The sequence below is a fragment of the Mustela nivalis genome (genome assembly GCF_964662115.1).
Source record: "Mustela nivalis genome assembly, chromosome: 3".
NCBI classification, from domain to species: Eukaryota; Metazoa; Chordata; class Mammalia; order Carnivora; family Mustelidae; genus Mustela; species Mustela nivalis.
Window position 1 is genome coordinate 111,108,645 of NC_139022.1, and position 17,366 is coordinate 111,126,010.

General features: G+C 46.0%; 1 protein-coding gene across 8 annotated transcripts in view; it reads right to left on the reverse strand.

Annotated features, from left to right (window-relative positions):
• SLC22A4 (solute carrier family 22 member 4) overlaps nt 1-17,366 on the reverse strand; it is a 42,561-nt gene that overhangs the window by 6,982 nt on the left and 18,213 nt on the right. For all 8 annotated transcript variants that reach the window (XR_014310319.1, XR_014310320.1, XM_082725713.1 and 5 more), the window contains exons 4-6: nt 8,869-9,040; nt 4,470-4,596; nt 1,227-1,327 (exon numbers count right to left, since the gene is read on the reverse strand). Coding sequence is in view for 6 of the 8 variants with exons in the window: in XM_082725713.1 (XP_082581839.1) it covers nt 1,227-1,327; nt 4,470-4,596; nt 8,869-9,040 (400 nt within the window). In the remaining 2 variants the exon portion in view is untranslated. The remainder of the gene's footprint in view (nt 1-1,226; nt 1,328-4,469; nt 4,597-8,868; nt 9,041-17,366) is intronic.

The following is a 17,366-nucleotide window of genomic DNA, read 5'->3' on the forward strand; positions in this document are numbered from 1 at the left end:
TGTCCTACAAGTAGCCACTAGCCACATATGGCTATTTAAAAAGTATGTCAATTAAAATTAAACTAAATTAAAAATTCAGTTCTTTAGTCACACTGGCCACACTTCACCTGCTTCAGAGCCACCTGTGCCTAGTGGTTACGACAATGGACAACTCAGACATGAAACATTTTCATTGTTGTGGCAAGTTCTCTTGGACAGCACTAGTCTAGATCTGCCAACATTTAACAACACCTACCCTGGTCTAGTTAATTTCAGATTTCAGTATTTCCTGAACAGTTCGTACATCCTTGTTCCCTTACAACTATTATCTGAAGAAAGACTGTCAGTCACGTCAGTGAACACAAAATCCAGATTTATTTTTACCCTAAAGAAAAATGAGGACACATAGGTAATGCTGTGGGATTCTCTTTCGGTGAATTCCAATCGGTTTATTAAAACTCACTTTAGGATGGGGCGCCTGGGTGGCTCAGTGGGTTAAAGCCACTTGCCTTTGGCTCAGGTCATGATCCCAGGGTCCTGGGATCGAGCCCCTCACTGGGCTCTCTGCTCAGCAGGGAGCCTGCTTCCTCCTCTCTCTCTGCCTGCCTCTCTGCCTGCTTGTGATCTCTCTCTGTGTCAAATAAATAAATAAATAAAATCTTTAAAAAAAAAACAAACTCACTTTAGGGAAGAGAATGAAAGTCCCATTGAACATAGTACACACCGCACACCCTGTCATTACAGTTGACTTCTGCAGAACTGTAAAGCTCTTCTGTGCAAAAACAACTGCACCTTGCAGACTCCTCTGTGCAGAAGTTTGCTTACTACTAACATGACTGAAAAGCAGAGGATATCTGAAAAATGTTTTCAGGAACATTGTTACTCTGATGTTACTGTTCTGTTGACAGTATAGCTTCAGGAAGCAGGAGCTGAATTAGCCTCTCACTTTCAGGAACCAGCAATGTAATTAGTATGAATCCCAATGACTTTAGGAGGGGAGAGACCCTTTCCCTGTGGCCCACAGTAAGCAGGCTTAAATGTCATGTTACTTTTTTACGTTCCCTGTGACTTTTTTTCAGCATCCAGTTCCATGAGTTGAATGGAGCCATTTCCAAATAACTTAGAATTCTAGAATTTCTGTTGTCTCAGGAAGACTCAACCCTTGCCCTGACATTGCTGTGAATTAGAGAAAATCAGTTGTATCCTTAGGTGTTGTGTGTCATATCCATAGATCACTTATTACTTACCACAGGAGCAAGGACATAATGGTTATTGTGGCAATATTCCGAGTCCTAAACAGGTCCAGAATGAGAACTTTCTGCTGACCAGGGAGTTTTAGTTCCTGTAGCTAAAATAATGTAAATAAACTGTAAGATTACAAGGTAATGAGGAGGTATCTTCAACCATTGGCATTGTGGGAAAGACCTGTTATGCCTATAACGCTCCTTCACCTGGAATATGCTCAGAAGTCTGGAATTTGAGGGGAATAAGGGCATCTACTATAAAATGCTTATCCGAACTCTTCAAAATACTCGTAGCCCATTTTAGACAGAGCCTTTGAAATATGTAACATTGGCTTCACTGCCTCTTTATATAAACCCTGACTGCTGATAAGCCTTTTCTTGACTCATGGTCACCACTGTGGTGACTCGAATCACACTGAGCTGTGATCCTTAGGACCTGTTGAGTGGATAGGGCCAAACAGCCCCAATCCCCTTGAGGTCCATGTCTGCTTTTTGTATTTTTCTTGTTGTTGTCTCAGGGTCAGAAGAGATTTGGATTCACGGAGGGCCTTGGACAAAAGGTCTGAGCATCAGTTCACTTCTCCTTTAAAAGGGTATAAATAGGGGCACCTGGACTCAGTTGTTAAGCATCTGCCTTCGGCTCGGGTCATGATCCCAGGGTCCTGAAATCGAGCCCCCCGTCAGGCTCCCTGCTCCGCGGGAAGCATGCTTCTCCCTCTCCCACTCCCCTAGCTTGTGTTCCCTCACTCGCTGTGTCTCTCTCTGTCAAGTTAATAAATAAAATATTTTTTTAAAAAAAGATATAATAGGGGCGCCTGGGTGGCTCAGTGGGTTAAAGCCTCTGCCTTCGGCTCGGGTCATGATCCAGGATCCTGGGATCGAGATCCGCATTGGGCTCTCTGCTCAGTGGAGAGCCTGCTTCCTCCTCTCTCTCTGCCTACTGCTCTGCCTACTTGTGATCTCTGTCTGTAAAATAAATAAATAAAATCTTTTAAAAAAAGGATATAATAATTGGGAGTTGAGAAGATTAAATGAGATCATATATACATACACACACACACACACACACACACACACACACACATATGAAGCTTAGCATAGTACTTGAACCATGATAGATGCCCAACTTTTTTTTTTAACTATAATTATTACTATGACTGCACCATTGAGAAAAAGATGCTAACAATCTGGTTGGTGGTAGTTTCTCATTGTTGTCAATGGGCTTCCTTCCTCTACTTTTAATTTACTAAAGTTAACTTGCCATGTTGTAGAAATCTAGATAACTAAGTTTATTGGAGCTTGTAAAAAAAGTTACAGGGCTCTGAGGTGTGGAATCTCTTTAGGACATGAGGTATATGCAGTAAGAGGCTTAGGAAGGAGTGTATGCTGTGAAGGAGTAAGACTGCCAGAGCTGCCTTTGTAGCAGGTGCTCCCCAGATATGAGCATCCTTCTTTCCAAGAATAACCAGACACTCCCACCTGCTGCTCTCCGACATTTTACTTTTTTTCTTCTACACAGTTTGGAGTGAACATCCCTAGAACATGCCCCTGGCAGAGCAAAACCCTATTATCACAACCAAAGTAAAGCCCCTGCATAAACTAGTAGGAACTAGAAGTCTTCATGGAGGGTTCTGGAAGTGGTGCCATGCATGGATAGGACCTGTGCATCAGGCCCGTGCTCACACTTGCTGCTTCCACAGGACCTTTATGAAAATGCAGCTTGCCAGGTTCCACCCAGGGCATGCTGACTCTGAATCCTCCCTGGGGCCCTGAAGCCTACAACTCTGTATTTTGGGACAAGAATAGTCTTATATCCAGGGCTTGTGCCTATATGGAGTCACCAAAATATCTTTGGACCTGATACCATGAGCAGGCTGAAGGTACTTCAGAAAGAAAGCCAGGGAAGCCCAAGATAGCTTTCCAACACGACACTATTCTGTATTTTTTTCTATCCACTGCCTCTAACATGAGTTAGGAAATGACATGCTGTTTAGTACATGTACTCTGGTACCAAGAGACCTAGCTCTGTGGTTGTGGGCAAATTCCTTAGCTTCCCTGTACCTCAGTGTCCACTCCTGGAAAAAGGGCCTGGAGTAGTACCCACTAGCTCTGGCTTGCATGAACATCAAAGAAACTAACACCATGCCTGACATCTGGTAGACTCTCCATTGTCATTCCGAGCAGGCTGTATGTGCTGGCATATACACCTTTGCCAAGAGGTGAGCAGCGGAGAGGAGCACAACCTCCCTTTCCTTCAGTGGGCTCGTCCAGTTCAGGCTCCACGTGCCTCCCAACCTCTACAGAGTCCTGCTTTCCGGGGAGGCCAGACTTGAGTCTATAGACTTGAGTGTGGAGCAGGCATACTGTCGCTGTAGCTGTCCCCATCTTCTTGGGGTATTCTGAATAGTCCCCTGCCCTTCTCGTAGCGAGGAATGCCCTGCCCCCCTCCTCTCCACTCATCTAAGCCTCCAGACCCTGGTTTGGACCTGCCTCTTCAGCCTGGAGTCCATCTGCTGCCTTTCTCTGCTGCTACACAGCATCCCTACCTTGGATACTTAGCACTTCCTCCTGTTTTATGTTTACATCTAATCCTCTTGACCACCTTAGCTACACGCTGTGCTCCTTAAGCATAGAAACTGTATCTAACTTTTCTTATTTTCTCTAGGACCCAGCAGAGGGCGTGGACAGGGACACTGCAATTCCCCACTGACTGTCAGTGAATATGGCTGCTACCACAGAATATCATCTTTCCCTTGTGGCCTCCTGTTTTCACGGGTGACCCCTTGAGCCTATGCCTTCACGCCTTTAGGGTGTAGACACAACCCAGCAAACCAAAGGCAAACACGGCTTCCTCAGCAGCTGCAGCATGATTCAGAGTACGGTGGGGACATCATGGATGGCATACCCTTCAACCACATTTTTTCCACTTTATCTGGACATTGAGAAATCACTGGTATGTAACTGCACCAGTGGTATGGAGCAATACCAACATAAAGTTGGAGATAAAACTTGCCAAAGGGAAGGGGGACTAGTATTTAATCAACACATGTTGTAAACTAAGCAGTTTGCATATATGATTGCATCTCATTCCCTCGCAGCCCTCTGAGGTAGGTTTCACATCAGCACTTCGTCATCATAGGGTCTCAAGGACTCACAGAGAGCCTGGTGCACACTGGGCACACGTCAGATTCAATTAAATCAAGAATGCATTGCTGACTTTAAGAGGACACATCTGCAAATGCTTACCTCCATAGGATCAAAAATCACCCTTGGGGCAGCTATGTTGTTCATTTTTGCAGCTTTTTGGATGATACTTTCAGCCTCTGAAAATCTTCTCTGGGATATCAACCACCGGGGAGATTCGGGAATAAACCTGGAATAAATTTGTAATTGTTTATTTTTCACAATAGCAGTAATAGTAGTACTAATAATACTAGTCACCGTAAGTTGCCCCCAAACAATTTTTATTTTGTCAGATTTTAGTTTGTCTATTAAAACAAACAAACAAAAAAAAAACAGGAAGGAGGCCTCATAAGATTTCCATTGATAATAGGAATAAATAAAAGCACCTCCAAGTTTCAAAGTTCTGATCAAATCACAAGGCTAATCATCAGTTGGACTGGAGGGCTGGATCAGACAATAAAGGGTAACATTAACTATAGGTGCTGTAAGCCAGGGCAGGGGGAGAAAGTCATTTCAAACGTAATAACCAAAAGAAACACACTAAAGTGTCTTTTCAGCGCGTCCATCCCTTGGAGAACTCCTGGTGCCCAGCTGATAATGGTCAGGAATTTACCAAGTAAAGGTGGCCAAGGCAGCCGTGCTCTTTGGGCTTTTCTTGTAGTCACAGGAAAAGGTGGAAATGTGGACAGCCCCACCATGGGCTGTCCCTGTGACTCTCAGATCCCCAGGGCAATGAGTCACCAAACGAGGTTTTGGGAGACAATTTTCTTTCTTTCTTTTTTTTTTTTTTTATGTCTAGGAACTTTTTATTACACAGAGTTTGCTTCTATTATTTCCTAATTTTTCTATTTTTCTATTAGTATTTCTTTTTCTCATACTTATATTTATTTATATATTTTCTATTCTTACTTTTTGCTTCTCAGTATCTCTTAGCCATTCCTCTGCCAGCTCTTGTTTTTCTTACCTATAGGTCAATACTCAGTGATCTGAGAAAATACATCACATGTAGCAGACACAGAGACCTCCTCTCATTAAAGGGGCTCCTCCAGGGGTGCCTGGGTGGCTCAGTGGGTTAAAGCCTCTGCCTTCAGCTCAGGTCAGATCCCGGAGTCCTGGCTCGGGCTCTCTGCTCAGCGGGGAGCCTGCTTCCCTTCCTCTCTCTGCCTGCCTCTCTGCCTACTTGTGATCTATCTGTCAAATAAATAAATAAAATCTTTTTGAAATAAATAAATAAATAAATAAAGGGGCTTCTCCAAAGCCTCACCAGGAATTAACCTCAGAGTAAAGCACAACTTGTCAAAAGGCCAAGCCTTAGCTCCCTTCCCCAGCCTACTAGCACATGGGTTAAAAAAGGAACCCAGTTTATGTCACTTTGGAACATGCCCTTAGTTGGTCCCTGTAGTAACTCTGTTGATGGTAGGTCACTGGCCTTCTGTAATTAGAGCTGCTCTATCCAGGAAAGCTTTCTGCAGGGCTCTGTAGCTGCATTGCCTTATATCGTAGCCAATAAACTTGTGTGGCTATTGAGCTGGGGTAACTGGTGTGAATGAGCAAAGGAATTTTTTAATTTTATTTACCATGTGGGTAGTGGCTACTGTTTCAGTGCAGAATTAGAGATCTTGCTTTCCAGCCACTGTGTACTTCACGCCTATATCCATGTTTACCACACTTCTAATTCTGAGCCATGTCTTTCCTCCACTGGGTTGTTCTTAGAAATACCCTACTTTCTGCCCACCGGCTCTAAGGGCCCTCATGGACCTCAAGTTCCTAATGTTTAGTTGGCTAGATATTGCAAAGCCTCCCCCATGCTGCATCTATGGGCTCCTTCCCCACCCCCTATACATATACTCCATTCATGATTATGGTCTGTTCTTGCCAAACCTTTTAAAGGGAACTTGAGATATAAAAATCCCCAAACCACCAGCAGGGCTTACTCCCATTTCCAGCCCATGGTGCTCAGGGTGCCATGATTTTTACTTTGGCCATGGCTTTTGTGCTGGATGGAGAATCAAGTCTAGTTGATCATTGTAGAAGTTAGTGGAGCGCCAAACAAGGTTTACACTATAGGCTCTCTGTAGACTGAATTCAGATAGAGCAGGGGCAGGACATTGCTCGAAAGTCTCTTACATTGAGTGGGCAGCAGGGAGCACGGCAGCCCAAAGCCAACCCCTCATGACCCCAATCCACCTAGACTGATGAGCATGGCTTCAGGAAGTCCCACCCTCAAGAACAAGGTGTTCATTAAGAAAGCTATTTTGTTTTTATAGGAAAATGCTAAGACTGTTAAACTTTTAGGACAAGCACACGGCTTTGTAGTGCTGTCCCCAGGCTGCCCTCTGTCTGGGGTGGTTCTGTCCCTTGTACAGTGTGCCCACAGCCCAGAGCATTCACTAGCCAGCCCAGAAAGAACTTTCCTTAGGGCAAGGGTAAGTCAGCTCCTCATGGGATGGACTGTCTTTGCTGTAAACCACAGGGGCTGACCTATCAGAGTTGTTCCTTGTGGCAATATTGGGACCCAAAGCAAAGGTCCAGGCCCTAGAAATTAAAATCTTTACTAACCTCTTATAGTTAGTCAGGGCCCTTTTATTTTTATTCTCTCTCTCTTTCTCTCTGATAGAATCACACAGTAATAAGGTTGGTTACAACATATTATAGAAGTACTGGTCTCTTGGGCCAAAAGGACAGCTAGAGCCAGGGATCACAGATTTTTAACTTCATTCATCTGTGGAGGCAGAAAATAACTTTTGAATAGTCTTGTCTTGTGTCTTGAGAGAACCTCTGTTCACGAACTTTGTTTACCACAAATTCAGTCAGCAGGAAAATTGTGGAAGGAGGGTCAGAAGATGTGACGAAGCTGATGTTGGTGATTATGATGATGATCATAATGACTTTCATTCCAGAAAATTGCCCTGCTCTTATAAATCGGGGGTGCTTCCTTGGAGACAGAGCTGTGGAGTTAATGGCCTGTCCTTATTTACCATAAGGTTTCCTGCCCCTCAGACTGGATTGCAGAGGACACCTCCAAACCAGAGCAGTATCTAACCTTTAACACACTGTCTCTCAAATTCCAGGCAACTGAGGGGAAAAAGTGCTTTCTCCTCCCAGGCACATCCATGCCAAGAGTTTACACTGAATAATGATAGCAGTCCTAGATACGATAAAAAGACCGTAACTGGGAGTGGTCCAGCCTGAGCTAACTGGTCCAACAGGGCCAAAATGTGCCACCTGTCAGCCTCTAAGATTGCCTAACAGTTGCGGCAAGATGACCTTCTGACAAATTCCTAGGCTGTGTACAAAGGACAGGAACCGTGAAGGCGAATCTAAACCATGAGTTTTTAAAAAATGGTCAAAGAAACTTGCATTGTGTGTAAGTAGGTGGAGATCAAGCAGTTTGGTAAAACTTATCACTGTTGGGAGATTTGATATTGATATGATGAAACCAAAGCAAGAAGAATTAATGAGAGAGAGCAAGAGAGAGAGAGTCCCACCAATAGAAGAAACCCCCTTTCCTCTTGTTTAAATATGGGAGGAAAAAAAACCCCAAAACAAAAACACAAAAACAAAAACAAAGAAATGGGGAATCCCCCAAAGAAGGTGCAGCTGGGACCTTATTCCATTACTCTAATCTCTTCTCTCACCTGAAAATTCCCACATAATCCTGTTGGGTGAAACTGGGGCCAGTATCTCCAAACTTGGTTAATCCCACACTGATGTGTCAAAATTGGGTGGCTGGATTGAGGAAGGAGAGAACATTTCTCTCATTAAATGAAAGTAATTCTCTCGCCCTTCAGGACAAGCAGAGGGACACCTGGGTGGCTCAGTTGATTGAGTGCTTTGGGCTCAGGTCATCATCCCAGGATCCTGGGATAGAGTCCCAAATGGGGCTCTTTGCTCAGCCAGGAGCCTGCTTCTCCCTCTGTCTGCCACTCCCCCTGCCTGTGAGTGCTCTCTCTCTCTCTGACAAATAAATAAATGAAATATTTTATAAAAAGACAAAGTAGATAAACAGGCACATCCTAGATGTGAATCACCCCGTGATAGGAAAGCTTGAGGAAATTACATTAATTGAATCCATAAGGAGAAAGGGATTTCCTAGAGAGAGAAAAGTGTCCAAAGAGCAGCATGGGGCAGAGTTAGAAACAACAAACAAAACCCACCAGTACCATCTCCACAAACAACATCAACAACCAACAGCCGACAAGAGTGGGGTGGGCCCCGGCAGGGACGGCAGGGACGGGCTTCCCGAGAACGGTGCTGGGTGGGACCGTGGAGAATCCGAGGACGGCAGCATGCAGGCCCGCCTGCAGAGAGGCAAACACGCCCTGGCCTTGGAAGCCTGGGCCCTGGCCAGCTCCACGGAGATGAAGGAGATGACGGAGCCCACAAGAGCATCAGCACCAGGTGCTGGCTCCGGGCATGCTGGCCCGCGGTAGGGGGCTGTCTGGGACAGAGCCACACTCACCACCACAGCGGGAGGCACAGCACCCCCGGCACCGTCAGCGCCAGCAGCAGCATCCGCCAGTCTCTGATGAAGTAAGCAAACAGGGGTAGCAGCATGTAGCCAACTGCAAAAAATGTGCACACTCCTAACGTAGAGAATATAATACGAACTGACTTGCCAAGAATTTCAGTTCCTGTTCAAAACAAGGGAGGAGTATTAGCATTTTAGCTCACTTTAATATTTGCCGTTTTATATCATTACCTGGCAGTTAAAAGTTCAAACTACAGTTGCTGGGAAAAGGGAAAAGGCGTTTGCCTTTGGGCCCAGAGGAGGTGAGATCAGGGTGAAGGAAAGTGGGAGGTGACCCAAGACTTGCTCCTACAGAGAAGGGTGAGTTTTCATGAGATTTTAAAGGAGCCACAGAATTATCTTTTGCAGGCTGTCTCGTGCCCAGCCCCGAGAGGTCATCTTTTCTGAGGAGGCCCTGTTTCCAAAATAAATGCCCAGGGTGAGGAGCAGACAGGGTGTCCCGGGAGATGGTGAGGGCTCTTCTGAAGGGCTTTGTGAGGTCACAATGCATGTAGCTTTTCCCAGGTTTCCCCACTATAAACAGACAGCCACGGGGTCTTGGGAAACAGTGGACAGTTCATAGTTAACAGAATCGTGTTAGGATACCACTAGCAACCCTTGAGCCCTGAGAAATGATAACTGTGATCCAGCTGACCTGGGAGGTACACAGAGCAGCTGCCCCGCCCCAACCCCTCCGCACGCACCCAGAGCTGAATTCCCTGCAGCCACATGTACCCAGAGATCAGGCCCAGGCAGACACAGTCTATTCAGAACAAGTAAAGAAAGAAGGAGCTATTTTGCAGGCCCAGCAGGTGGCAGGCAGCCCTAGAGTTGGCCACACACCCAGAGAACCTCACAGAGCTTTCCCAGAACACCACAGAAGCCCAAGACTCTTGGAAGTGTTGGGTCCTGTTTGGGCACAGGACACACAGGTAGCTGTTGGCTCTGGCTCTGCTCAGTGCCACGGGTCTTCCAAAGATAATGCCCACATCTTGGAGCTCCTGGTTACAATGGGGGAGCCCAAGAATAAGCTGCTCTGTTGGCACAGAGCTCCAGGCCCTTTCCAGAACCTACTCTTGGTCTTCCACCTCCCCCCATCCCCTGCCGGAGAGATCTGGCCAATGGCAATAGCTCTGTGTTTTGTTTGAGATCAGCCCACCAGTACAGAAAAGTAGCCCAGGAAACACAGAACAGACCATTCAAAAGACCATTCAGTCTTGTCTTTCAGGAGGTATTTTCTCAGTTGTGTTTATATTCCCTGAGCACAGGCTAAGGAACAAAGGGCTAATTCCAGAGGAGCTGTTTGATTACTATAGTCCCTGGGTCCACTTATGCAAGACTTTTTTTTTTTTCAATAAATACAGCACAATATTATAAATGTGATTCTCTTCCTTATGATTTTTATAATAACATGTTCTTTTCTCTAGCTCATTTTATTTTGAGAATACAGTATATAATATATATAACGTACAAAATATGTGTTCACTGACTCTATGTTATTGATGTAGGAAATAACGTTAGGGTTCGAAGCCGACAGACAAGAAAAAGTTCTTGAGATGTCTTTGGTGCAAAAAGGTGGTTTTATTAAAGCATGGGACAGGACCCGTGGGCAGAAAGAGCTGCACCAGGGTCATGAGGAGTGGCCCATTGTATACTTTTAAGTTGTGAGGGGGTTGGGGATAGTGTAAGTCTCTAAGGAATTTGGAAACAAGGTTTCTAGGACATTGAGGGGCTAGCTATTGTTGGGAAAAGGTCATTTATTATCATCTAATAAAACCTTAGTCATGAGACCCTTCAGATGTATATCAGTGGTCAGAAAAGGAGGTGATTGCCAACACGTATCATGGGGGGTTTAGAGATAAAGGAAATTTCTTTTTTTCTTTTTTTTTTTTTTTAAGATTTTATTTATTTATTTGACAGAGAGAGATCACAGGTAGGTAGAGAGGCTGGCAGAGAGAGAGAGGGAGGGGAGCAGGCTCCCTGCTGAGCAGAGAGCCCGATGTGGGACTCGATCCCAGGACCCTGAGATCATGACCTGAGCCGAAGGCAGCAGCTTAACCCACTGAGCCACCCAGGCGCCCAAGATAAAGGAAATTTCTAAAGGAGTTTTTATATGTTAAAGTAGACTTATGGGATCCTGGGCGTGGAAGGAAGCGGTCAAGCTGGGATTGTCTTTAGCCCTCAGCAAAGTATTAACATCGAGTCAGCTGAGTCCCTAGAGGAATGTCCCTCTGCCTGTTTCAGGGACTTGTCCATGGGTTGCAGGCTGTAAGGAAATTTAATAATTTTCCTTCTGCCTTTGTTTCCACATCATCATCAGTAATTCTGATCATTCTGATTAATTCTGATCAACAGTAGGCTACATTAGTAGTTAAGTTCAGAGGGAGTCAAAAGTTATATGTGGATTTACGACTATGTGGGTGAAGGTCATTGCCCCAACCCCCCATTGTTCACAGATCAATTATACCCGGCTAGTTTCCCACTCTCACCGCCTACTTGTTCCTTATCCCCAGCCCATTTCTTCTTCACTCATCATAACTGAGAGGTGTGCCTCAGTGGTTCCCTCTTGAACAGCCCATTTCTTTAAAACCCAGACTGACGGAAATGGCCAACAATGTGTGCTTCTCCCATTCTGGACTGGAGGCAATAGGCCTAAACCCTTAGGGCACTTTTCAGCCTCTCTGCTAATTTCCAAAGACAGGGCCTGACTTCTTTGAGGATCATGAGTTATTTCCAGATCTTTTCTTACCTCGGTAATGACCCTCCTACCACTCCAGAGGCGGACTCGCCATGCCGTTTCTAAACACTTTGGCTGTCATTATCGTGACGTGGGAATGAATAGGGGGCACTTTGTTTCTAAGCAGAGTTTCAGAAGTGAAGCAGCAGAGGATCTGATTGCGGAAAAGAGCAAGTGCACAGAACCAAGTGAGAATCTGGTAGAATCGTGAGGGCAGGGGAGCTCCCCCCTGCTTCCATGACCCTGGTAAGAGAAGAGAGAAGAGACACCACTGGATTCCTGGATAACCTCTGTCTCTAAGCTCAAGTCTCGGGCCAGAACAGAGTTGTTCTGACTTTGTACAGTACCCATGGGGGACAGAACCTTTTAAATCGACCCTTCTGCCATTCCAGGGAGCAACACAGATGGCACGAGCCCAAAGAACACCTTGTCAACACGACTTCCTGCCCTCTGACCTTTAGACAACTACCCCCCCGCCACATGATCGTGGTCGTCGTCACCAGCATCATCTTCCTAGCTAACATTTGTGTTTGAGCCGGTCCTAGACTGTTGACATACATCGTCTCTTTGAAACTTCACAATAATTATGCAAGAATTAAGATTGCTTCTGGGGCACCTGGGTGGCACAGTCATCTAAGCGTCTTACTCTTGTTTTTCAGCTCGGGTCATGATCTCAGGGTCGTGAGATGGAGCCCCACTTGGGGGCGCTCTCCCTCTGCTCCTCCCCTTTACTCGCTCTTTAGCTCTCTGCAAAATAAATAAATAAATCTTAAAAGAAAAAAAAAAAAAGAACTAATATTACTCCTGTTTTATACATCATCAGCTGAGACTTTAAAGAGTTGAAGCAAATTGCCTCAACTCACATAGAGGGAGTAGGTGGGGGCAGTAAGGATTTAAGCCTGATCTGTTTGAACTATGGATACCATCTAGAGAAAAAAAAAAAATCAGTGGGAGGCAAAGACTGGGCCTTACCAAGCAGTCCTTCAGCTGAGATGCCTAAAGGAGATATTGATGGGAGATGGGGCACAACAGGCCCTCCTTTCAAGAAATGAGGATTTCCTGGGCTAGTCTTTGAACCAACTGATAGCCGACCAGCTCCCTGTGAGGACCGCTAGGAGAGGAGCCCAGATTCCTGCAAACCTTCCATGGCCTGCAGCTGTCCAACAGATGACAGCAGTGACTTCTGGTTCTGCTGGATGGGGATACCTGTCCTGGGTTTGTTTGCCCCCAGGACAGGTATGGGTAGGGTTTTGTAGGGTAGGGTTTTGTTCCTAGTAGGTCTTGGTTTGGCTGGGCCTCAGAGTGTCTCTTGGGAATGAACTCTGTCATCTAAGCCTGACAGGCATGTCCTGATCAGGAGTGTTTGTCTATTGCCTGTCACTACCACCCCAATCCAAGTACTTTCTCTGAGATGGAGTGACTCAGAGACGGCTAGGGTCACTCTACACAGAGATGTTGTAGAAAATATCAACATTGATCGAGGCCCTTCTCTGATGGGCATCCCAGGAACCACTGGTTCCATTCCACAGCAAGGCAGGACGTGCATCGCCATGAATGACCAACAGAGTCCTGCAGCAGACCCCACCAGACCCCAGCTCAAGAAATAAGAAGATGGTACAGTTGCCAGGACCCAGGGACCCATGGGTTGTGAGTAGAAAGGCCATGTGCAGAGAGGCATCTGTTGAGAGCCTCTTCGACGGTCATTTGCTACTAGAGTGACTTTGATAAGTCCTACTTCATGGAGGTCTTTATTACGAGGACTGAGATACCATGTGTAACGAACCTAGTAGAGGATCTGGCATGTGGCAGGTGTTCAGGAATAGCTAATTCTCTCTCCCTGGTCCAACAGCTGAAATGTGCTGAATGTCAGAGGAATGAAAAAAGTACAGTGCTTTTGATCAAAACACCCAATGGAAGACAGTAGAACCTCTCTTTGCTCCCTGGAAATACTCAGAACTCTCTCCAAATTAACAGACACTCCTCTCCTCAGGCGTTCCTCTCTCCTCTCATGAACTTAGAGGTCATTCTAGTTAAAAGTGACCCTTGTTGTCTTTGCATGTTTCCCAAAATGCCTTTCTTCATACAGTACAGTGCAAACAAGGGGTGCCAGGAAATTTCTACATCCTCTTAATGTATTTATATTACGTCTCATTCCCTTGACGTCTTTGACGTACCTTATAATTCAAACACAATAAGGTAACAGTAGCATTAAAGTAAAATACAAAGAAAGGCAAAAGTTCTGCCTTGGAGGAAAGAAAATTTATGCAACTGATCCCCTTGAAAAACAGTATGGCAGTTCCTTAAATGGTTAAACAAAATTAACATATGACCCGGCAACTCCACTCCTACGTACATGTCCAAGAGACCTGAAAACACTTATCCAAAAAACACCTGTCCTCAATAGTTGAGAGTAACATTATTTTTGATAGCTAAAAAGTAGGGACACCCCAGATGTCCATCAACTGATGTATGGATGAAGAAGATGAAGTAAATACATTCAATTGAATAGTGGTTCACACTACAGTACAGCATGGAACATCAAGTGAAGGAAGTCAGTCACAAAGGCCACAGGTTGTATATTTCCACTTATCTGAAATTTCCAGAATAGATAAAACCATACAGACAAAAAGTAGATTAGTGGTTGCCAGGGGTTAAGAAAAGAGGAGAATGCAGAGTCATTGCTAATGGATACAGGGCTTATGGGGAGGTGATGAAAATATTCTGGAGTTAGAAAGAGTTGATGGGGGGCGCCTGGGTGGCTCAGTGGGTTGGGCCACTGCCTTCGGCTCAGGTCATGATCTCAGGGTCCTGGGAGAGAGTCCTGCATCGGGCTCTCTCTCTGCTCGGCAGGGAGCCTGCTTCCCTCTCTCTCTCTCTCTCTCTCTGCCTGCCTCTCCATCTACTTGTGAGTTCTCTCTGTCAAATAAATAAATAAAATCTTTAAAAAAAAAAAGAGTTGATGGTTGTACAACTTTGGAATATACTAATAACCACTAAACTACACATTTTAAAAGAGTGAATAGTATGGTATGCAAATTGTATCTCAATTTAAAAGTACTTTAAAAATATATACGTGACTGAGAAAAACTGCACAAGTGACAGAGTTAAATTTCAATTTTGCCTCAGTCTTCTGGTGGGGAGAGTTGTAAAGGAGGATGCCACCAGTTACATCCTTTTGGAAAGAAAGCACGCATCTATTCACCAGAGGAAGCAGAGTTCGAAACAGGTCGGCATGCTGGCACAAATAGTGCACAGGAGGTTGATGTTAGGAGTACTAGAAAAATACGGAATTAGTGGATCGGTCAAGACCGGAAGGCAGTTAACTGTGCAAAATAAATTTGAGCAACTAGTTACGAGGGCCAGAGGAGGAGCCCCTGGCATTTTACCCAGAAGGCAGTGGACAGCTTCCAGGCACTATTTCTGGGAAACGGTAGGAGATGGTGAGGGGGAGCTGGAGTGCAGGCAAGGTCAGTGTCATTGGTCCTGAGGGATCATTTCCTCCTAGATCAGCATCTTTTTGCCAGAGTGCTTACTACCAGGTGAATCCCCTTTATATTTCATTGGCTAGTACTGTTTCTTCCCTCCCTTTTCTTGTCTCCTATGACTCTGGCAAGCTTTATAATTTTTAAAAAGTAGAACAAGGAAAGAAAGGATCCATTCCTACATCGTTTTGAGAATGGAAGTAATTCAGTTTCCCAATTTAATGGGAAGTCCCTTAAATTGAGATTATTATCATTGAATCTTGCCAACCCTGCGCTAGAGTCAGAAGACAAAAGAGAAGGCCCAGACCCCAAGCGTTTCGTTTATTTTACTCAGAAGCCAGAATTCACTATTTTAGCCCTGGGACGCCAGAGGGCACTGCTGCGCTGCGGAGAAGCCGGGCACCGCCCAGCGCTGGCACTTCGCACCCCAACCTCGCCCCGCCCCGCCCCGCCCCGCCCCGCCCCAGGCCCTGACTCCAGAGTCTGTTGCTGTGGGAGCGGAGGCGGTAGGGGGGGGCGGGTAGGTTTTCAGTGACATTCTTAAATGCCCAAACCCGAGAACCCAACACAAAGAGTCTCATGCAAGAACAAAAAAGTGAGCAATTTTCCTAGAGCACAGTGGAGTAAATCGACCTCCAGGGCGGGACGCAGACTAATGGGGAGCCCCTTCCACCCAGCATCCAGTTCACTGATGGCTGGCTTGTAAATCTGGGCTCCGATGGGTCTTACAAGATCTTACTTTCCCCTTGGCATAGGGAGCAGGGAGGGGAGCAGGTTGCCAGTGCCAGCGGGGGCAGGACTTCCCTGCAGGAGACCCTGGGTGGGCTTTCCCAGCCTCAGCCATTACCAGAGGGGAGGTTCCAAGGCCCCCACAAGCATCCCCTGCCCCTGCAAAGGTAGAACTCAATCTTGGCCATTCAGTAGAACCTGGGGGATGTCATACCTGGCACAAACCCTTTCTGTATCCCAGTCCTAATGATGAGGCTTCTCTATGTTTTTCTGCCCTTGAATTTCAGACAGTCCTTCAGGTCCTCCTTAAAGGGGTCCGCTGGCCTCAGGCAGAATCCTGTTTTGAGGAGGCCTGCACAGTCCCCTATGTGTCTATGTCTGTATGTTGGTATATCTCTGTCCAGAGGCAGAGCCACAAATCGGACTTTTTGGGTTTAGGGAGGATTATTAGGAAAATACTGAATTAGTGGATCGGTCAAGACAGGAAGGCAGTTAACTGTGCAAAATAAATTTGGATTTATTTAGGAAGATGGAGTCCTGGAGATTTTGCCAATGAGAACAAATAGGCTTTACTCAAGAGCCCTGTGTCCTCGGGGCCATCAGGCATGAGGAACTTAGAGTTTCCATCCCAAATTCCTCTAGTCCCTAATTTCTAGTGCCACTGGCCTGAAGTTCTGTGTCGTCTACACAAAGGACCTTCTTTAAGAACATCTGGTTCCCCTCCTTCCCCGCAGGGAAGAGAGAGGCCCTCTTCCTGCTGGGGCTTGCTAGAGAGGGTGTTAGCTGCTGGGCCCATGTGGTTTCAGCATGTTCTCCCCTCCCCCTCCCCCTGTTCAGACACCTTGGCTGTGGCAACGAGCTCTTCACAAATGATTACAGGAGCGGAATGTGAGCAATCCCGTATTGGCAACCTCGTGGAGAGTGTACACCTCCTCAACTAAGAGGACACAGCATCTCCAAAGCTAATGAGTCCTTCAGAATCCTAAAAGCAATCAGAATCCATCTTAACAGATTTAGACTTTTGAGACAGGAAGAATTGTTAGACTGACAATAAAAGGACATTATTAATAATTACACTGTGACAGTAAGGACAAACTGGGCCACCACTGAGCCAACAGGGGTATACCATCACACAAGAGATTATGGGAACAGGTGTCTGCTGTCCCAGAGGTGGCCCTCATTTCCCCCACCCTCAGCTGGTCAGAGAGCAGGTCGGCACAGACAGCATGTTGGGGGACACCTGCTCCTATGACTGATCCTGGTCAGGCTGCTTGGAGCGCACCTCACTTTCTCTCAGGAAGCTCTGGTGAGGGCCCTGGGGGCCTCCTCATGTCCTTGAGCTTGTGCGTCCCCTTCATGCTGCCTTACACTCCAGAACCAAAGCATTAGTGAGGAGACAGGACTCCTATCCACAGAACATGTCATCCTGCACACAGCTGATGGGCTCTGGGGTGCGCAGTGACTCAGGGGGAGACTAGCCCTGCCCGGTGATGGCGGACCTG